General features: G+C 48.7%; 3 protein-coding genes across 4 annotated transcripts; all 3 read left to right on the forward strand.

Moving 5' to 3' along the window:
- The first annotated feature begins 1,294 nt into the window (after positions 1 to 1,294).
- Positions 1,295 to 5,118, forward strand: LOC136760084 (uncharacterized). The gene is made up of 5 exons (XM_066715332.1): positions 1,295 to 1,413; positions 2,010 to 2,079; positions 2,272 to 3,599; positions 3,923 to 4,067; positions 4,283 to 5,118. Exons 1-5 carry the CDS (start codon positions 1,387 to 1,389, stop codon positions 4,399 to 4,401), a joined length of 1,689 nt encoding a protein of 562 aa, XP_066571429.1. The 5' UTR covers positions 1,295 to 1,386; the 3' UTR covers positions 4,402 to 5,118.
- Positions 5,119 to 5,596: 478 nt separating this feature from the next.
- On the forward strand, positions 5,597 to 7,890 carry LOC136760085 (uncharacterized). The gene is made up of 3 exons (XM_066715333.1): positions 5,597 to 6,107; positions 6,468 to 6,612; positions 6,828 to 7,890. The coding sequence occupies exons 1-3, from the start codon at positions 5,661 to 5,663 to the stop codon at positions 6,944 to 6,946; spliced, it is 711 nt and encodes a 236-aa protein (XP_066571430.1). The 5' UTR covers positions 5,597 to 5,660; the 3' UTR covers positions 6,947 to 7,890.
- On the forward strand, positions 6,955 to 17,741 carry LOC136760086 (uncharacterized). Of its 2 annotated transcripts, none has more exons than XM_066715335.1 (7): positions 6,955 to 7,190; positions 9,953 to 10,116; positions 10,440 to 10,584; positions 10,800 to 11,170; positions 13,933 to 14,096; positions 14,457 to 14,601; positions 14,817 to 17,741. In XM_066715335.1, the coding sequence occupies exons 1-4, from the start codon at positions 6,956 to 6,958 to the stop codon at positions 10,895 to 10,897; spliced, it is 642 nt and encodes a 213-aa protein (XP_066571432.1). In that variant the 5' UTR covers position 6,955; the 3' UTR covers positions 10,898 to 11,170; positions 13,933 to 14,096; positions 14,457 to 14,601; positions 14,817 to 17,741. The 2 variants fall into 2 exon arrangements, with proteins under 2 accessions (XP_066571432.1, XP_066571431.1); XM_066715334.1 differs by having other exon boundaries at positions 7,100 to 7,190.
- The last annotated feature ends 3,044 nt before the right edge of the window (positions 17,742 to 20,785 follow it).

Consider the following 20,785-nt stretch of genomic DNA (forward strand, 5'->3'; position numbering starts at 1 on the left):
AACTATTTAAATCTTACCATTGCTGTTCAACATTAAAATGTTTGTCCAGAAAACTTTGTTAAACATGTTAGCGGTGAAATTTTGGAGAATGTTGTTGGACTAACATGTTTTTTTTTATGTAGATTCACAGTTATTCACAACTCCTAATATATGTGACTCAAAAAGCACAGTATGCTGGACAAATGGTAATTTCATTTTTTACAGTGACTTTTTAAATTGTGTAATAAGAGTTGGCTATTTAATAAGCTATTTATACAATTCTATACATAACGTAACCCCTCTACTGTTTACAATAATTAAAAGGCTCTGATTTAGGAAATTATTAGTTCAATTAAGGGTTCAATTAAGTAATTGACAGCTCGGTAAGAACATAAACCAGCAGGGTAGGGGATCCTCCAGCATCAGGGCCGGGAAACACTGATTCATGTTACTGTCAATACCATGAAGTGCTAGTGCAGTGGTTTTCAAACCGGTCCTGGAGTACCCCCTGTCCTGCTGCTTTTTGTTCCGACCTAGGTCTTAATTACTGAATTGAATGGTGTATTGCTTTGTCAGGTCAATTAAGGGTTCAATTAAGCAATTAAGACCTCAGTTGGACCAAAAACCAGCAGGGCAGGGGTTACTCCAGGACCGGCTTGAAAACCCCTGTGCTTGGGGAACCTGAGGCGTCTCTCAAAAAAAGTGTGGTGTCGTCGGACAGCTGACTTATTGTTCTCTCTCTCCCTTTCAGAGTACTCACTGATACAGCTGGAAATAATCTGAGTGGCAAGGAAGAGAGAGGTGAGATGGGGCAACCCTGCCTGATGCCCCTCTGCAGATCAAACCTATATACCCGAGTTTAGTTTGACAGCTCTATTACTGTTCGCATATAGACTCGTAATAGCTTTCCCGAAAGTGTCCAAAACCAGATTTCCCGAGGCAATGAAAAATAAAATGATGTTCCACTGTATCAGATGGCTTTACTAGTGTGGGCGCTATTTCGGCTGTATGGTCAGTATAAGCCTAATAATCAGCATCATTATTAATACACGGGGGTTTAGAACCATTGTATTAACATCCTACCTATAATAACAGTAATGCTTATTCTGCGCATTTGTGTGTAGCAATGTGATTTCGTGCTGCTACAAATACCACAGCAGTAACATAGTTTACCCAGCGAGGGTCCTCTATCTACACTACAGCACAGCAGAAGAGATAAGAATATGCGCATGCGTGGCGCAGGGGCTGCTGGGACTGTGTGAGGGGATTTAAATGAGGCGTGCATGTAACCACGCCCCGATTGTGACGTCAGAACGGTTTCGCTGGTGGAAGCGGACAGACTGACTGTCATTGTCTTTATTCGTGTTGTCGCAGTAAGACGCGTATTCTGCCATCCGCCTTTAAAACATGGCATCGAGAAACACAGAGCGAAAGGTGAGTGCACGGAAATGCGAAAAGGACGGCTGTTAATGCCAGCATGAATCCTATCCAAAATGTCAACATATAAAACGTTTTAGGCCTGTTTTACTTCCATTTCACAATGATCTTACTGGCTGGCTGAGGTCCTGTTTGCATAACATTTCCAAATCGCAGTATCATTTATCGTATCATGAAGCTGATGTTAGTAATTGGGTATGTATTAGCGCATGCTTGTATTTCTTCCCTCTCGCTACTTGACCCAGGAAGATGGCTGAGTTTCGTTTTTTCTCATTCCCAATCGGAGTATTTCGCAAGGGCTCTGCCGCTAAAAGCAGCGCGGACGACCGCAGAGCTGTCTTGCTCTGCATGTATTTCTAGTGAGACCAGACTGAGCTGTGGTTTGTAATGCACTGTCCAGGTGCATTTTGATTTGTGTGTACACTGAGTGTGTGTCAGTTTGTGGGTTTATCTGTGTGCTGTCTCGGTGTGTGTGTGTCACTGCGCTGTGCTAGTGAGCTGTGTGTGTTACTCTCCTCCTGCTGTCATCTCTGAGCACAGCTGGGCAAGCGCCCCTTTACTGACTTCATCTGTTTTTCCTCTGTCTCCTGCAGAGACCCTCTGTGAAGAAAAAGCTTCAGGAGAGTCTGCAAAAGGCCACCGGTTGGATTCTCGCCAAAATAAGTAAGGCTTGCAGTCAGGGGAATGTGACACCCCCACACTCGCAGGAATAATCCCCCTCGAACCCCATCAGACTCGACTGCACTGTTGAGACACATATTACATGGGGTTCCGAGAAGGGAGACGCCCTCTCTGACTTTTCTCACCGCCGTCTGCCTTCTAAAGCCACTGTGTTTCTCCTCTCTTTCGCTACAGAGACCGACTCGACTGCTGGGGAAGACGAGCGGAGCGCCGAGGCAGAGCGGGAGGACGATGCTACGGTCTCCCCCGTCGTGCTGTCAGAGGAGGGCCCGAGCAGGAGTGTGCCTCACACCTCCTTGGAGCTGCCAAAACGCGACGGCGGAGACCAGACTCCTCACCGCAGCCACAGCTCCCAGTCCTCCTTTGGCGACCCGGACCAGAGGAGCCCCGTTACTGCCTTTAGTGTCCAGTATGTGCTCGAGGACATCGTACCCTTCTCCTTGGAAGCCATCAGGCTGGAGTCGCAGGCCGCGCGTGGCCCAGGCTGCGTTATGTACCTGGACACACTGAAGGACATCGTGACCCGGCTGCTGCTGCACATCAGCCCCTACCTGGCTGAGAGAGGGGCTTCTTGTCTGAGCCTGCTGGCCCGTCCTCTGGTGGAGGAGGTGATGTGTATGTTGTCCACCTCTCCGGGCCTGTGGGTGGTCCACAGGGAGGGCGACAGGCCAAGGGTAGAGGACCGAACCATCAGCAGGATTGCACGCCACATCTACAGAGAGCAGTTGGAGGGCACCACCAATGTGGACCTGCTGCTCCGACTGGAGAAGAAAGATGAGGCTCTTTCCGGGCGGATCTGTCAGAGTCTCATCAGAGAGGTCCTCAGCCAGGCCCCCGGAAAATCTTCAGTCCGGCACATAGACTGCTTCGGCAATCAAGACATTCTCCCATCACTGGAACAGCTGACGGACTGGCACGTAGCCGCTGTCCACCCGGCTTCGTTCCAAAGTCACTTTGAGTACGAGACGTACATCTTGAATGTCCTGCAGGACCTGTTGTGGCATCTCTGCCCGCTCCCACTCTTGGCAGACAGGGATATCTTCTGCAGGCGGTTGATGCTTGGGGTCAAGCTGATGGTCCAGGCGATCCAAGTGCTCGAGAGGTCGCCGGACAGGGAGAAGTTTTTCTTGTGGCTGCGGAGCATACCGGGCGAGGATTTCAAAAACCAGAGGGTGGTTGAACGGCCGGTACGTTTGGCAGTTCAGCGCGCTCTGAACCGGAACTCCTTGGACGTGGACGCCCTTTGCCAGGACCCGGGCCGGCAGCAGATCGTGGCCGACACGGTGGCCGAGACGCTGCTGTCCCTCGCTGAAACCCCACTCCGCATTCTGCTTGCAGCGCCACAGGTCAGACAGAAGGGTCTGTCAGTGGGGCAGACAAATCTGTGTCCCCCCGCCGTCACACTCCAGCAGCCGAGCGACAGCGAGGAGGAAGAGGAGCACATGCCCGCCAGCCTGCCCGGGACGTCCGGGATGAGCAGCCTGGCTGTGCCGGGCACTGCGGTGAGTACAGTCTGGGCAGCCGGCCCTGAAGCTGCAGGCCATTTCAGTGTTTGAGCCGAAGGATGGGCAGCTTCAGCTCGGATTGATTGTCTCCAGTGTCAACTTCAGTATCTCGGTGGGAAGCAGCAGGCAGATACACAACTGATTTCTGTGTTGTTGTGAGTGCTGTGTGTTAGTCTGGCTGCCGATGCTGCAGTGATGATGCTCTGTGCTTTAGCTCCTCCCCCCGGGTGTCACACGGCCACACTTGATGCACAATGACCTCATCGGTGGAGCTCTGTCTGTCCGTTTGTACTGAGATACTTTGCACTGTCTCTACACAGGACCTGCTGCCACAGCGCGGAGTGACAGGGCGAACAGTACGCCCAAAAGCATCAGCCCAGCCAGGAGGGACAGAGCCTATGACACAGCCAATAGCTGCAAGCCAGGCTGAAGGGGATGAGCCTACACTTGATGATCCCCCAGCAGGTATGTTCTTAGGAGATGAGCCCTTCAGTGGGAAACCAGCCATTTCTCTCCAGTGGGTCATCAGGGCCACTTGGAAATGTGTTGCACAGGTGTAGAAACTGTTCCTGTCGTTTCCTGCAACACAAGCTTTTAATGGGATCCACAAGACGGGACAGTGTGGGGGAGGTGATGGAGGGGGACAGAAACAGTGACACAAGTCTCGCTCTGTGTTTCAGAGGCAACCGAGGCGCCGGGCCGGGCCAAGCTCTCCATGTGGAAAACCTTCCGCCGCTTCTGCTCACGGATCTCGCCCCGACTCTCCCGGCTGTGCGTCGTGAAGGTGACGCCCATGTGAACCTCCGGTATGGAAGCTGGGGAGGGAGAGCAAATCACGAACGGGACGTCGCAGCAACCAGGAGAGAGAGAGAGAGAGAGAGAGAGAGAGGCGCAACTTAGGAAAACGCCAACAGCACCAGAAAAACACACATCCCACAGAAAACAGCAGCAAACATTAGGACAATGCCAGGAGGAAATCGGATTCTGTGGAGGAAACGGCCGTGTTCGAGGTGCCAGGGCTGAATCGCATGTCACGCCAGTTTGTATGGGTACATAATTCCATGCATGTTACACACATTTCACTACAAGAAATGAACAAGGCGTAATTCATTTCATAGACGAAGCGATGAAAGAGGCTTTTCATTTCATGCACAACATGAATTGCACTTATTGTTCATTTAATAATCCACTAATACAAACATAACTTTTACATTTTCTGCACGAAATGTATTTTCCTCACATCACTCCGTGCACATAATGTGTACCTAAGGTTCTAATTGGTTAACTGGTAAGTACAGTAAAGCACTTTAAACGCACTCAACATTAAGCGCAACACACAGCCACAGCCACAGCTCCCAGTCCTCCTTTGGCGACCCGGACCAGAGGAGCCCCGTTACTGCCTTTAGTGTCCAGTATGTGCTCGAGGACATCGTACCCTTCTCCTTGGAAGCCATCAGGCTGGAGTCGCAGGCCGCGCGTGGCCCAGGCTGCGTTATGTACCTGGACACACTGAAGGACATCGTGACCCGGCTGCTGCTGCACATCAGCCCATACCTGGCTGAGAGAGGGGCTTCTTGTCTGAGCCTGCTGGCCCGTCCTCTGGTGGAGGAGGTGATGTGTATGTTGTCCACCTCTCCGGGCCTGCGGGTGGTCCACAGGGAGGGCGACAGGCCAAGGGGAGAGGACCGAACCATCAGCAGGATTGCACGCCACATCTACAGAGAGCAGTTGGAGGGCAACACCAATGTGGACCTGCTGCTCTGACTGGAGAAGAAAGATGAGGCTCTTTCCGGGCGGATCTGTCAGAGTCTCATCAGCGAGGTCCTCAGCCAGGCCCCCGGAAAATCTTCAGTCCGGCACATAGACTGCTTCGGCAATCAAGACATTCTCCCATCACTGGAACAGCTGACGGACTGGCACGTAGCCGCTGTCCACCCGGCTTCGTTCCAGAGTCACTTTGAGTACGAGACGTACATCTTGAATGTCCTGCAGGACCTGTTGTGGCATCTCATCCCTGTCTGCCAAGAGTGGGAGCGGGCAATCTTCTGCAGGCGGTTGATGCTTGGGGTCAAGCTGATGGTCCAGGCGATCCAAGTGCTCGAGAGGTCGCCGGACAGGGAGAAGTTTTTCTTGTGGCTGCGGAGCATACCGGGCGAGGATTTCAAAAACCAGAGGGTGGTTGAACGGCCGGTACGTTTGGCAGTTCAGCGCGCTCTGAACCGGAACTCCTTGGACGTGGACGCCCTTTGCCAGGACCCGGGCCGGCAGCAGATCGTGGCCGACACGGTGGCCGAGACGCTGCTGTCCCTCGCTGAAACCCCACTCCGCATTCTGCTTGCAGCGCCACAGGTCAGACAGAAGGGTCTGTCAGTGGGGCAGACAAATCTGTGTCCCCCCGCCGTCACACTCCAGCAGCCGAGCGACAGCGAGGAGGAAGAGGAGCACATGCCCGCCAGCCTGCCCGGGACGTCCGGGATGAGCAGCCTGGCTGTGCCGGGCACTGCGGTGAGTACAGTCTGGGCAGCCGGCCCTGAAGCTGCAGGCCATTTCAGTGTTTGAGCCGAAGGATGGATTGTTATCCTTTCAGTGGGAATGAATAAGAGCAGGGGCAGCTTCAGCTCGGATTGATTGTCTCCAGTGTCAACTTCAGTATCTCGGTGGGAAGCAGCAGGCAGATACACAACTGATTTCTGTGTTGTTGTGAGTGCTGTGTGTTAGTCTGGCTGCCGATGCTGCAGTGATGATGCTCTGTGCTTTAGCTCCTCCCCCCGGGTGTCACACGGCCACACTTGATGCACAATGACCTCATCGGTGGAGCTCTGTCTGTCCGTTTGTACTGAGATACTTTGCACTGTCTCCACACAGGACCTGCTGCCACAGCGCGGAGTGACAGGGCGAACAGTACGCCCAAAAGCATCAGCCCAGCCAGGAGGGACAGAGCCTATGACACAGCCAATAGCTGCAAGCCAGGCTGAAGGGGATGAGCCTACACTTGATGATCCCCCAGCAGGTATGTTCTTAGGAGATGAGCCCTTCAGTGGGAAACCAGCCATTTCTCTCCAGTGGGTCATCAGGGCCACTTGGAAATGTGTTGCACAGGTGTAGAAACTGTTCCTGTCGTTTCCTGCAACACAAGCTTTTAATGGGATCCACAAGACGGGACAGTGTGGGGGAGGTGATGGAGGGGGACAGAAACAGTGACACAAGTCTCGCTCTGTGTTTCAGAGGCAACCGAGGCGCCGGGCCGGGCCAAGCTCTCCATGTGGAAAACCTTCCGCCGCTTCTGCTCACGGATCTCGCCCCGACTCTCCCGGCTGTGCGTCGTGAAGGTGACGCCCATGTGAACCTCCGGTATGGAAGCTGGGGAGGGAGAGCAAATCACGAACGGGACGTCGCAGCAACCAGGAGAGAGAGAGAGAGAGAGAGAGGCGCAACTTAGGAAAACGCCAACAGCACCAGAAAAACACACATCCCACAGAAAACAGCAGCAAACATTAGGACAATGCCAGGAGGAAATCGGATTCTGTGGAGGAAACGGCCGTGTTCGAGGTGCCAGGGCTGAATCGCATGTCACGCCAGTTTGTATGGGTACATAATTCCATGCATGTTACACACATTTCACTACAAGAAATGAACAAGGCGTAATTCATTTCATAGACGAAGCGATGAAAGAGGCTTTTCATTTCATGCACAACATGAATTGCACTTATTGTTCATTTAATAATCCACTAATACAAACATAACTTTTACATTTTCTGCACGAAATGTATTTTCCTCACATCACTCCGTGCACATAATGTGTACCTAAGGTTCTAATTGGTTAACTGGTAAGTACAGTAAAGCACTTTAAACGCACTCAACGTTAAGCGCAACACACGCTTGGCCACGATAGGGCTGAACAAGATGTGTTTGCATTTAATGGCACTGTAAACATCCCCAGTGTTGCGTGTATCAGCCTGGATGTGAAGTGTGGATATAAACGTGACATTTCATGTGCCGAGAGCCACATTGATTGTTTTCTACACTGAGTGATATTCACAATCAGTATCAGGGCTTAACGAAATTATTATATTGTTAATGTTACTTCAATGCCTCTCTTTTCTTGGTAGCCAGGAAGTGCCCAGATGTAGATGAACAAACTTTGAAAAGGGATGGTTGTGATTAAAGCACATTAAGCATTTCAGACTCTCCCCGTGAAATGCCCGTCTCGTGCCCACACTGGGTATTGTGTCCTGCCAAATACTGATCTAGTGTTGAGCATTTTTGAGGACGAACAGTAAAATGTCAGCTACTTTGCCTTCTGTGGACGGGATGAAGACCCAGGTACACATCATGTGCACAGAGTGATGTGAGGAAAATACATTTCGTGCAGAAAATGTAAAAGTTATGTTTGTATTAGTGGATTATACCGTGTAACAAATTTGTATTTATTTTTTGTTCCTGGATAGTAAGTGTTATTTCCTAATTGCTTATGCCTCAAAAGTCTAAAAAAATGGCTATTATTCCCCACAAACTTTGCTTTTGTGACCAGGACAGTGATAATTTGAAATTTAACTCTTTCCAATGAGAAAACAGGCAGATTTGTGTCTTTTCGTTCACATAAAGTCAGAAAACAACATATGAATCCAAATTAACACGTATTTATACTAAAGTAATACAAAAATGACTACAAAAGTTTTAGAAGTGAGTTTTTTGAGATTTATACAGTATAATGGTAAATCTCGAAAAACTACTGGCTTCTAAATCTTTTGTAGTCATTTTTGTATTACTTTAAGGCTCATTGATGCACGTGGGGAGCGAAGGCTGGCCCGTGTGGTCCGATCCAACAGACGAGCTACTGTAGCTCAGATTGCTGAAAAAGTTAATGCTGGTTCTGATAGAAAGGTGTCAGAACACACAGTGCATCGCAGTTTGTTGCGTATGGGGCTGCGTAGCCGCAGACCAGTCAGGGTGCCCATGCTGACCCCTGTCCACTGCCGAAAGAGCCTACAATGGGCACGTGAGCATCAGAACTGGACCACGGAGCAATGGAAGAAGGTGGCCTGGTCTGATGAATCACGAGTTCAAGGTGTTGACTTGGCCTCCAAATTCCCCAGATCTCAATCCAATCGAGCATCTGTGGGATGTGCTGGCCAAACAAGTCCGATCCATGGAGGCCCCACCTCGCAACTTACAGGACTTAAAGGATCTGCTGCTGACGTCTTGGTGCCAGATACCACAGCACACCTTCAGAGGTCTACTGGAGTCCATGCCTCGACGGGTCAGGGCTGTTTTGGGGGCAAAAAGGGGACCTACACAATTTTAGGCAGGTGGTCATAATGTTATGGCTGATTGGTGTATATGTATGTGAAAGCCACACACAAGGAGGGAGAGAGTCTCGGGGTTCTGTTGGTGTCCGGGCTTTATTGGGGTTCACGGGACAAACACAAGGGGGTAAAATAAGCAAACGTCCACACAAAATAGGGGGCTTCAGGCACTTAGGGTTGTAGGTCTCAGTTCTTCTTCCCTCTGGTTAGCTGCCTCCGTCGGGAAGGGAGAGGGATTAAATAAACAGGGCACAGCTGCTGCTGACGTCACAGTCTCCTCGGTGCTCATTGCCTGCAGCCGTGAGTCCGCAGCCTGTTAGCGAGGGAGCGGACAACACAGCTGCGGCACATGAGCACCTCATCAGCGGACGTCCGCAGCAGCCGTGCCTTGATAGACAGCGGGGCTGTCACAATGTACATATCGGGGGATAAAATGACCCCCCCAGAAAAGGACCGCCCGACAGGCGAACCGGGAGAGAGAAGGGAGGGAGGGTGACGGACTCGGAAGTTGAAGTCCTGCAGGGCGAAGTACCAGTGGGTGATGCGGTGATTCGAGTCCTTCATGCAGTGCAGCCACTGCAAGGGGGCGTGGTCCGTCTCCAGGGTGAAGGGGTGCCCCAGGAGGTAGTAGCGGAGTGTCTCCACAGCCCACTTTATAGCGAGACACTCCTTTTCAATGGTGCTATATTTACGCTCCTGGGGCGATAATTTTTTGCTGAGATAGAGGATTGGGTGTTCCTGACCTCCAACACTCTGGGACAGGACTGCGCCCACTCCAACTTCCGAGGCGTCGGTCTGGAGAATAAAGGGAAGAGAGAAGTCAGGGCACTTTAAGACAGGGTGTTGGCAGAGGCGGTCCTTAATAGCCTGGAAAGCCACCTGGCACTGCTCCGTCCACTGGACCATATCTGGAGCACCTTTTCGCGTCAGTTCGGTCAGGGGGTAAGCCAAGGTGGCAAAATCCGGCAGAAACCGGCGATAATACCCAGCAAACCCCAAGAATTGCCGAACTCGCTGAAACCCTACTCCGCATTCTGCTTGCAGCGCCACAGGTCAGACAGAAGGGTCTGTCAGTGGGGCAGACAAATCTGTGTCCCCCCGCCGTCACACTCCAGCAGCCGAGCGACAGCGAGGAGGAAGAGGAGCACATGCCCGCCAGCCTGCCCGGGACGTCCGGGATGAGCAGCCTGGCTGTGCCGGGCACTGCGGTGAGTACAGTCTGGGCAGCCGGCCCTGAAGCTGCAGGCCATTTCAGTGTTTGAGCCGAAGGATGGGCAGCTTCAGCTCGGATTGATTGTCTCCAGTGTCAACTTCAGTATCTCGGTGGGAAGCAGCAGGCAGATACACAACTGATTTCTGTGTTGTTGTGAGTGCTGTGTGTTAGTCTGGCTGCCGATGCTGCAGTGATGATGCTCTGTGCTTTAGCTCCTCCCCCCGGGTGTCACACGGCCACACTTGATGCACAATGACCTCATCGGTGGAGCTCTGTCTGTCCGTTTGTACTGAGATACTTTGCACTGTCTCCACACAGGACCTGCTGCCACAGCGCGGAGTGACAGGGCGAACAGTACGCCCAAAAGCATCAGCCCAGCCAGGAGGGACAGAGCCTATGACACAGCCAATAGCTGCAAGCCAGGCTGAAGGGGATGAGCCTACACTTGATGATCCCCCAGCAGGTATGTTCTTAGGAGATGAGCCCTTCAGTGGGAAACCAGCCATTTCTCTCCAGTGGGTCATCAGGGCCACTTGGAAATGTGTTGCACAGGTGTAGAAACTGTTCCTGTCGTTTCCTGCAACACAAGCTTTTAATGGGATCCACAAGACGGGACAGTGTGGGGGAGGTGATGGAGGGGGACAGAAACAGTGACACAAGTCTCGCTCTGTGTTTCAGAGGCAACCGAGGCGCCGGGCCGGGCCAAGCTCTCCATGTGGAAAACCTTCCGCCGCTTCTGCTCACGGATCTCGGACTCTCCCGGCTGTGCGTCGTGAAGGTGACGCCCATGTGAACCTCCGGTATGGAAGCTGGGGAGGGAGAGCAAATCACGAACGGGACGTCGCAGCAACCAGGAGAGAGAGAGAGAGAGAGAGAGAGAGAGAGAGAGGCGCAACTTAGGAAAACGCCAACAGCACCAGAAAAACACACATCCCACAGAAAACAGCAGCAAACATTAGGACAATGCCAGGAGGAAATCGGATTCTGTGGAGGAAACGGCCGTGTTCGAGGTGCCAGGGCTGAATCGCATGTCACGCCAGTTTGTATGGGTACATAATTCCATGCATGTTACACACATTTCACTACAAGAAATGAACAAGGCGTAATTCATTTCATAGACGAAGCGATGAAAGAGGCTTTTCATTTCATGCACAACATGAATTGCACTTATTGTTCATTTAATAATCCACTAATACAAACATAACTTTTACATTTTCTGCACGAAATGTATTTTCCTCACATCACTCCGTGCACATAATGTGTACCTAAGGTTCTAATTGGTTAACTGGTAAGTACAGTAAAGCACTTTAAACGCACTCAACGTTAAGCGCAACACACGCTTGGCCACGATAGGGCTGAACAAGATGTGTTTGCATTTAATGGCACTGTAAACATCCCCAGTGTTGCGTGTATCAGCCTGGATGTGAAGTGTGGATATAAACGTGACATTTCATGTGCCGAGAGCCACATTGATTGTTTTCTACACTGAGTGATATTCACAATCAGTATCAGGGCTTAACGAAATTATTATATTGTTAATGTTACTTCAATGCCTCTCTTTTCTTGGTAGCCAGGAAGTGCCCAGATGTAGATGAACAAACTTTGAAAAGGGATGGTTGTGATTAAAGCACATTAAGCATTTCAGACTCTCCCCGTGAAATGCCCGTCTCGTGCCCACACTGGGTATTGTGTCCTGCCAAATACTGATCTAGTGTTGAGCATTTTTGAGGATGAACAGTAAAATGTCAGCTACTTTGCCTTCTGTGGACGGGATGAAGACCCAGGTACACATTATGTGCACAGAGTGATGTGAGGAAAATACATTTCGTGCAGAAAATGTAAAAGTTATGTTTGTATTAGTGGATTATACCGTGTAACAAATTTGTATTTATTTTTTGTTCCTGGATAGTAAGTGTTATTTCCTAATTGCTTATGCCTCAAAAGTCTAAAAAAATGGCTATTATTCCCCACAAACTTTGCTTTTGTGACCAGGACAGTGATAATTTGAAATTTAACTCTTTCCAATGAGAAAACAGGCAGATTTGTGTCTTTTCGTTCACATAAAGTCAGAAAACAACATATGAATCCAAATTAACACGTATTTATACTAAAGTAATACAAAAATGACTACAAAAGTTTTAGAAGTGAGTTTTTTGAGATTTATACAGTATAATGGTAAATCTCGAAAAACTACTGGCTTCTAAATCTTTTGTAGTCATTTTTGTATTACTTTAAGGCTCATTGATGCACGTGGGGAGCGAAGGCTGGCCCGTGTGGTCCGATCCAACAGACGAGCTACTGTAGCTCAGATTGCTGAAAAAGTTAATGCTGGTTCTGATAGAAAGGTGTCAGAACACACAGTGCATCGCAGTTTGTTGCGTATGGGGCTGCGTAGCCACAGACCAGTCAGGGTGCCCATGCTGACCCCTGTCCACTGCCGAAAGAGCCTACAATGGGCACGTGAGCATCAGAACTGGACCACGGAGCAATGGAAGAAGGTGGCCTGGTCTGATGAATCACGAGTTCAAGGTGTTGACTTGGCCTCCAAATTCCCCAGATCTCAATCCAATCGAGCATCTGTGGGATGTGCTGGCCAAACAAGTCCGATCCATGGAGGCCCCACCTCGCAACTTACAGGACTTAAAGGATCTGCTGCTGACGTCTTGGTGCCAGATACCACAGCACACCTTCAGAGGTCTTCTGGAGTCCATGCCTCGACGGGTCAGGGCTGTTTTGGGGGCAAAAAGGGGACCTACACAATTTTAGGCAGGTGGTCATAATGTTATGGCTGATTGGTGTATATGTATGTGAAAGCCACACACAAGGAGGGAGAGAGTCTCGGGGTTCTGTTGGTGTCCGGGCTTTATTGGGGTTCACGGGACAAACACAAGGGGGTAAAATAAGCAAACGTCCACACAAAATAGGGGGCTCCAGGCACTTAGGGTTGTAGGTCTCAGTTCTTCTTCCCTCTGGTTAGCTGCCTCCGTCGGGAAGGGAGAGGGATTAAATAAACAGGGCACAGCTGCTGCTGACGTCACAGTCTCCTCGGTGCTCATTGCCTGCAGCCTTGAGTCCGCAGCCTGTTAGCGAGGGAGCGGACAACACAGCTGCGGCACATGAGCACCTCATCAGCGGACGTCCGCAGCAGCCGTGCCTTGACAGACAGCGGGGCTGTCACAATGTACATATCGGGGGATAAAATGACCCCCCCAGAAAAGGACCGCCCGACAGGCGAACCGGGAGAGAGATGGGAGGGAGGGTGACGGACTCGGAAGTTGAAGTCCTGCAGGGCGAAGTACCAGTGGGTGATGCAGTGATTCGAGTCCTTCATGCAGTGCAGCCACTGCAAGGGGGCGTGGTCCATCTCCAGGGTGAAGGGGTGCCCCAGGAGGTAGTAGCGGAGTGTCTCCACAGCCCACTTTATAGCGAGACACTCCTTTTCAATGGTGCTATATTTACGCTCCTGGGGCGATAATTTTTTGCTGAGATAGAGGATTGGGTGTTCCTGACCTCCAACACTCTGGGACAGGACTGCGCCCACTCCAACTTCCGAGGCGTCGGTCTGGAGAATAAAGGGAAGAGAGAAGTCAGGGCACTTTAAGACAGGGTGTTGGCAGAGGCGGTCCTTAATAGCCTGGAAAGCCACCTGGCACTGCTCCGTCCACTGGACCATATCTGGAGCACCTTTTCGCGTCAGTCCGGTCAGGGGGTAAGCCAAGGTGGCAAAATCCGGCAGAAACCGGCGATAATACCCAGCAAACCCCAAGAATTGCCGAACTCGCTGAAACCCCACTCCGCATTCTGCTTGCAGCGCCACAGGTCAGACAGAAGGGTCTGTCAGTGGGGCAGACAAATCTGTGTCCCCCCGCCGTCACACTCCAGCAGCCGAGCGACAGCGAGGAGGAAGAGGAGCACATGCCCGCCAGCCTGCCCGGGACGTCCGGGATGAGCAGCCTGGCTGTGCCGGGCACTGCGGTGAGTACAGTCTGGGCAGCCGGCCCTGAAGCTGCAGGCCATTTCAGTGTTTGAGCCGAAGGATGGATTGTTATCCTTTCAGTGGGAGTGACTAAGAGCAGGGGCAGCTTCAGCTCGGATTGATTGTCTCCAGTGTCAACTTCAGTATCTCGGTGGGAAGCAGCAGGCAGATACACAACTGATTTCTGTGTTGTTGTGAGTGCTGTGTGTTAGTCTGGCTGCCGATGCTGCAGTGATGATGCTCTGTGCTTTGGCTCCTCCCCCCGGGTGTCACACGGCCACACTTGATGCACAATGACCTCATCGGTGGAGCTCTGTCTGTCCGTTTGTACTGAGATACTTTGCACTGTCTCCACACAGGACCTGCTGCCACAGCGCGGAGTGACAGGGCGAACAGTACGCCCAAAAGCATCAGCCCAGCCAGGGGGGACAGAGCCTATGACACAGCCAATAGCTGCAAGCCAGGCTGAAGGGGATGAGCCTACACTTGATGATCCCCCAGCAGGTATGTTCTTAGGAGATGAGCCCTTCAGTGGGAAACCAGCCATTTCTCTCCAGTGGGTCATCAGGGCCACTTGGAAATGTGTTGCACAGGTGTAGAAACTGTTCCTGTCGTTTCCTGCAACACAAGCTTTTAATGGGATCCACAAGACGGGACAGTGTGGGGGAGGTGATGGAGGGGGACAGAAACAGTGACACAAGTCTCGCTCTGTGTTTCAGAGGCAACCGAGGCGCCGGGCCGGGCCAAGCTCTCCATGTGGAAAACCTTCCGCCGCTTCTGCTCACGGATCTCGGACTCTCCCGGCTGTGCGTCGTGAAGGTGACGCCCATGTGAACCTCCGGTATGGAAGCTGGGGAGGGAGAGCAAATCACGAACGGGACGTCGCAGCAACCAGGAGAGAGAGAGAGAGAGAGAGAGAGAGAGAGAGAGGCGCAACTTAGGAAAACGCCAACAGCACCAGAAAAACACACATCCCACAGAAAACAGCAGCAAACATTAGGACAATGCCAGGAGGAAATCGGATTCTGTGGAGGAAACGGCCGTGTTCGAGGTGCCAGGGCTGAATCGCATGTCACGCCAGTTTGTATGGGTACATAATTCCATGCATGTTACACACATTTCACTACAAGAAATGAACAAGGCGTAATTCATTTCATAGACGAAGCGATGAAAGAGGCTTTTCATTTCATGCACAACATGAATTGCACTTATTGTTCATTTAATAATCCACTAATACAAACATAACTTTTACATTTTCTGCACGAAATGCATTTTCCTCACATCACTCCGTGCACATAATGTGTACCTAAGGTTCTAATTGGTTAACTGGTAAGTACAGTAAAGCACTTTAAACGTCCACTGGACCATATCTGGAGCACCTTTTCGCATCAGTTCGGTCAGGGGGTAAGCCAAGGTGGCAAAATCCGGCAGAAACCGAAACTGCGCACTTGCCCGTGTTTGCCGTGAGCCCCGCCTGCTGAAGGGACCGGAGCACAGCTGCGACGTGGATGAGGTGGCTATTCCAGTCCTTACTGAAAATCACCACATCGTCAAAGTACGCAGAGGCGTATCGTTGGTGGGGCCGGAGTACACAGTCCATCAGCCTTTGGAAAGTGGCCGGGACTCCGTGCAGCCCAAAAGGCATAGTGCGGAACTGGTACAAACCCCGAGGAGTGGAGAAAGCGATTTTCTCTCGGGACGCTGGACTGAGGGGGATCTGCCAATATCCCTTTGTTAAGTCCAGTGTTATGAAAAAGAGAGCAGCGCCCAGCCAATCCAGCAACTCGTCCACACAGGGCATCGGATAGGCATCAAACCTAGACACTGCATTGAGCTTCCTATAATCAATGCAGAATCTAGTGCTGCCGTCAGGTTTTGGCACCAAGACTATAGGGCTACACCACTCCGATTGTGACTTTTCAATGACTCCCAGCTCCAACATCTTCTGCACCTCTTCGTTGACAGCCTGCTTTTTGTAATAGGGGGTGCGATAGGGTTTGACACGCACGCAGGTGTCCGGTGCTGTGTGAATATGGTGTTCAATGAGAGGTGTGAGCCCGGGTCGGTGAGAAAAGACATGCTGGAAGCGGCGCAATAAAGAGCGAACCTGCGGTTTCTGGGTGTTTGTTAAATTGGGTTCAATGCGAACCTCAGAAACAGCGGCTTCAGACTCTTTATTGTGGGAGGAACTAGAAGCACCCAATGCTTCCTCCTCTCGCCACTTCTTCAGCATGTTCAGGTGGTAGACCTGCTTTTCCCTCCGACGATCTGGGCGACACACCTCATAATCAACATCCACTAAGCGGCGTGTGACCACAAGGGTCCCTGCCACTTAGCCAGCAGTTTAGATGTTGAAGTTGGGAGTAACACCAGTACCTTGTCCCCCGGGGTGAACGATCGTAACTGGGCTCCCCTGTTGTACAAGCGCTGTTGTCGCTCCTGGGCCTGTAAGAGATGCGACTGTGCAAGTTTCCCCAGTGCCGATAGGCGATCTCTCAGGTCCAGGACGTGCTGTACCATAGAGGTCCGGGAGGGGGCGGTCGCCTCCCAGTCCTCCTTTATTAAGTCGAGGATGCCCCTCAGCCGCCTCCCGTACAGCAGCTCGAAGGGAGAGAAGCCGGTGGACGCCTGGGGCACCTCGCATACAGCGAACAGTAGGGGCGGCAATAACTTGTCCCAGTCCCGAGCGTGTTCCGTTGGTGTCCGGGCTTTATTGGGGTTCACAGGGGACAAACACAAGGGGGTAAAATAAGCAATGCAAAACAAGACAAAAACGTCCCCACAAAATAAGGGGCTCCGGGCAGTTAGGGTTGTAGGTCTCAGTTCGTCTTCCCTCTGGTTAGCTGCCTCCGTCGGGAAGGGAGAGGGATTAAATAAACAGGGCACAGCTGCTGCTGACGTCACAGTCTCCTCGGTGCTCATTGCCCGCAGCCGTGAGTCCGCAGCCTGTTAGCGAGGGAGCGGACAACACAGCTGCGGCACATGAGCACCTCATCAGCGGACGTCCGCAGCAGCCGTGCCGTGACAGACATAGGGGCTGTCACAATGTACATATCGGGGGATAAAATTACCTTTTTTGGCCACTAGCCACTGTGTCTGGTAGAAGGAAAAAACTTACCAGCCACTTAGTATTTTTACGAGGCAAAGGGAAACAACACCAGAAATGCATGAGGGTGCATAAATGTGTTGTGAACATGTTAAAACATGACATTTATTTAGGTAATGAATCAATCACAATAACAAAAGCAAATCCCACACCTGTATAGACTCTTAGACGGTTGCATATGAGGGAGAAGTATCTGGAAAGATAAAACATGCTCCCACACACAGTTTCTACTTGTGAGTGTCATAAGGTCTTTGACCAAAACACTGCATTCTATTGAATTATAACACTTACTAGTAGAGACAGTGTGCGGGATTTTCAAATTAATCCCATATGCAATAACATGGCAGCTAATGGGCATCTGTATCAACACACTAAACTAACGCATGAGAAGGGGTGTTATATGGTGACACACTGTTGCTCTTCATCCTCCTCTTCCTCTTCACTGCTACTCCCTTCTCTGGGTTTCTGCACGTCATTACATTTCAAAGTGTTTTCTTAAGGCCCTTAAAAGTCATTAAAATGAATGTTGTCATTAAAAGTTGTTGTTTATAAGCTGCAATGTAAAAGTCTGTTTCTCTCTCGCATCTGCACATAATCGGACACCTGCCTTATCAGCCGAGAGTGCCAGGGCTGAGAGAGGTCCTTTGGATTGGGTGAAAAATACATCATCTCTAGGGATGATGAAAGACAGTAACATCCTTTCCATCGGTCAATACCATGTCTATTTTGTGCAGTTGCGCAAACGCCAGCAAAGACACAATGTAAAGAAACCGCACATGGTTCTCTTCACGTCTCTATGGCAAATCGTTTCCCCTTAAATTCACGAAGATGAATACTTATCTAACACCACAACTTTGTTAAATAAATATCTATGTAAAAATGCATTATGAGAAGACGTAATGGAATGGCATAATAACAGAAGACCTGTGAACTCTCATATTATTATTGTTGCCCGACATTATCACAACTTCTTAATTGTCACAATTTCAAATTAACCACTGTAAAAAATCCAGAACACTTTTTAGAACACATTTTTGCAACACTTTTTGAACACTTTTTGGTGTTCATAAATTAAACGCTGTTGATGTTCAGTTAAAGAACTCTAGTGTTTTTAATAAAAACAGGATTCTGTGTTTAAAATGTAAATACATGTATGTACTTATAGCCTTATAGCAACAGTTTTTGAACACTTTTGGGTGTTTAATTTGACGTAGGTGTTCAGCTGCAGAACATGCTATTGATATTCAATTCTGGATTTGTCTGTGATAAAACAAATACAATTCACATTGCAACATATCATTCATACTTTTAACAAACTATTGAAAACAGGTTATTTTAACACTCATATCCCCTTTCAGTCATCTAATTGTGCAGTTTCTTCAGATTCTTTAAATAAAAACATGGGACTTTTTTTTTTTTTTTTCTTATTCAATCTTAACATTTTATTAGTCCTTATGTCCTGGATGCAGAACACATGTGTTTTTTTACAAGCAATACATCATCAAAATTTCTTTCCCCACAGTACTGAAGGCATTGTACGTAGATTTATATGATCACATGTTCTTTTAACCATATTTTGAGTAATCTTGAAAAAAAAAAAAAGCTGTTAACAAATAAAATTGTGTATTTTTACCTTAATGTTTGATAGAGCTGGTGATTCTATTTCACCTTATTTATTATTTGAACATAAGAGCGAACCAGACATTAATCACTCACCCTTGAACTTAGCATAGCATAGCATTTCCTTCTTGCACTTGCCTGATTAAGCTTTCAGTTTTGTAATTGTGATTTTCTTGTCGCCAATAATTTAACAATGTTCAATTAGGATGCAGATGTGGCTTAGCAACGTTTGATTATGATTTAAAGGTAAGTGGTTAGAAGGAAACTAAACATTGAAAAATTCCAGTCCTTTACCTACGCAAAATACTAAACGCAAACGAATAAATGAATAAGTAAAACGCACCTGCGGCGTGATCATCCTTTACACTAGTGTCACGGTGTCTCATGCTTGCTGCCTCACTGTTACAGCGACCTTTTTTCATTAAAGAGTTTCATAAATTTGATGAAATTGCTTGACTTCACATCCAGAAATGGGTCATTTAAAATGGTCTGCTGCAATACATTTTAGGATAGCTAAGATCAGACAAGTAATACGCAGCCAACAAAATCACAACTGCATCACTTACTCTACTTGCCTCGATGTAGATTCTGCACTGGTCGCCAACAACAACGGCTTCCTCCAAGGTGTCTCCTCAAGTAAACAGGATCAGCTTAGGTGCACTCCCAGCTTTGGACTCTAGGTGTCTATCAACTTCAGTGCTCGGTATATCCTAAAATTACAAAAAAAGAAAGAATTGGGCAAACCATCTTTAACAAAACAAAACTATAGGTCATTCAGTTGATTAGCACACTGTAAAATTGAATTTACTAAACACCATTATGGAATTACTGCTTTTTATTCATAATTGTTCCCCTTCTCTGGACTACACAAGAGCTTCCATGCATCAGTCAATGTCCTGTTGAAAGTATAAGCAAAGGTCTGTCTGAATAATTACATTGATTACAAGCAAGTTTTCATTCTTACACTAAGAAATACATTTATAAAACACATTCAAGAGGTAAGCCAAAATGTTCTAAACAAATATAGCTGAAAAAAACTAAAAGTAGAATGTATTTAAAACAATAACTGCACATTATACTTTCCAGTATGAGAGCAAGAAGTAATCATATATGAATACCTCTTTCTTCTCAATAACAGGAGTTGTCTTTTCGCCTCTTCCCTTATAGAATCCTGTCTCCTGTTCCAAGTACTGCAGAACAGCTATATCCTTCAGCTCTCCCTAAAACAAATGTATTCTTTTAATATTCTATAACAATTTATGCAATAATAATGCAAATATTAGTAGTTTTCCCCCACACTTATGCAATAGTAACCATATATACTCACACAATTTTGCTAAAATGTATGCTACACAAAAGCAGTTAACTTAAGCATATATTACTTGCACTGGATTCGCCATCATGCTCTCCACAGTCATCAACACATCCTCCAGTTTTCCGAAAATGTCTCCTGCATCATGTCGGTTTGTAGCAAGGAGGAAGTCATAGAAAACCTACAAAACAAAGACATTCTTGAGAACAGGTCAAATGCATTTTTCATGATTGGAATCTATAACTTAAGATACTTAATTGAATATATACCAATAGTTTATTTGACATGCAACCTCCTTCACCTTCAACATAACACAAACTTTAAAAAATCTAATTTACGTAATCCCCTTCCTCAAAACAAGGGTATTTCTACAGTATTGGGCTTAATTTTCCATGAGGAGTGGAGGACAGCCACATCCGGCAGTTGTTATGAGTCTCTTTTAACAGCATCTTTACATGGCCACCATTTGGCTTCACTTTCTGACACTCTTTTTTCAGCTCTTCCAGGTGTCTGTTGTAGTCTTCCACGGGCAATAACAGAGACACTGCAGGTCCAACCTCATAGGATTGGAGGAGGGGGTCCATTTTTTGATCCGTCTGAATTTTGTTTTTTGTCTTTGTGGCGGATATGTCTCATCCTTTGACTCAGAC

This window comes from Amia ocellicauda, chromosome 10, assembly GCF_036373705.1.
Source record: "Amia ocellicauda isolate fAmiCal2 chromosome 10, fAmiCal2.hap1, whole genome shotgun sequence".
NCBI lineage: Eukaryota > Metazoa > Chordata > Actinopteri > Amiiformes > Amiidae > Amia > Amia ocellicauda.

Excerpts from the sequence above, each read along its gene's own strand:
- LOC136760085 (XM_066715333.1), top strand. The coding sequence starts at position 5,661 with ATGCTTGGGGTCAAGCTGATGGTCCAGGCGATCCAAGTGCTCGAGAGG. Across the intron at positions 6,108-6,467 it reads TGGCTGTGCCGGGCACTGCG|GACCTGCTGCCACAGCGCGG; the intron begins GTGAGTACAGTC and ends GTCTCCACACAG. Across the intron at positions 6,613-6,827 it reads ACTTGATGATCCCCCAGCAG|AGGCAACCGAGGCGCCGGGC; the intron begins GTATGTTCTTAG and ends TCTGTGTTTCAG.
- LOC136760086 (XM_066715334.1), top strand. The coding sequence starts at position 10,924 with ATGGAAGCTGGGGAGGGAGAGCAAATCACGAACGGGACGTCGCAGCAA. Across the intron at positions 14,097-14,456 it reads TGGCTGTGCCGGGCACTGCG|GACCTGCTGCCACAGCGCGG; the intron begins GTGAGTACAGTC and ends GTCTCCACACAG. Across the intron at positions 14,602-14,816 it reads ACTTGATGATCCCCCAGCAG|AGGCAACCGAGGCGCCGGGC; the intron begins GTATGTTCTTAG and ends TCTGTGTTTCAG.
- LOC136760084 (XM_066715332.1), top strand. The coding sequence starts at position 1,387 with ATGGCATCGAGAAACACAGAGCGAAAG. Across the intron at positions 1,414-2,009 it reads CGAGAAACACAGAGCGAAAG|AGACCCTCTGTGAAGAAAAA; the intron begins GTGAGTGCACGG and ends TGTCTCCTGCAG. Across the intron at positions 2,080-2,271 it reads TTGGATTCTCGCCAAAATAA|AGACCGACTCGACTGCTGGG; the intron begins GTAAGGCTTGCA and ends CTTTCGCTACAG.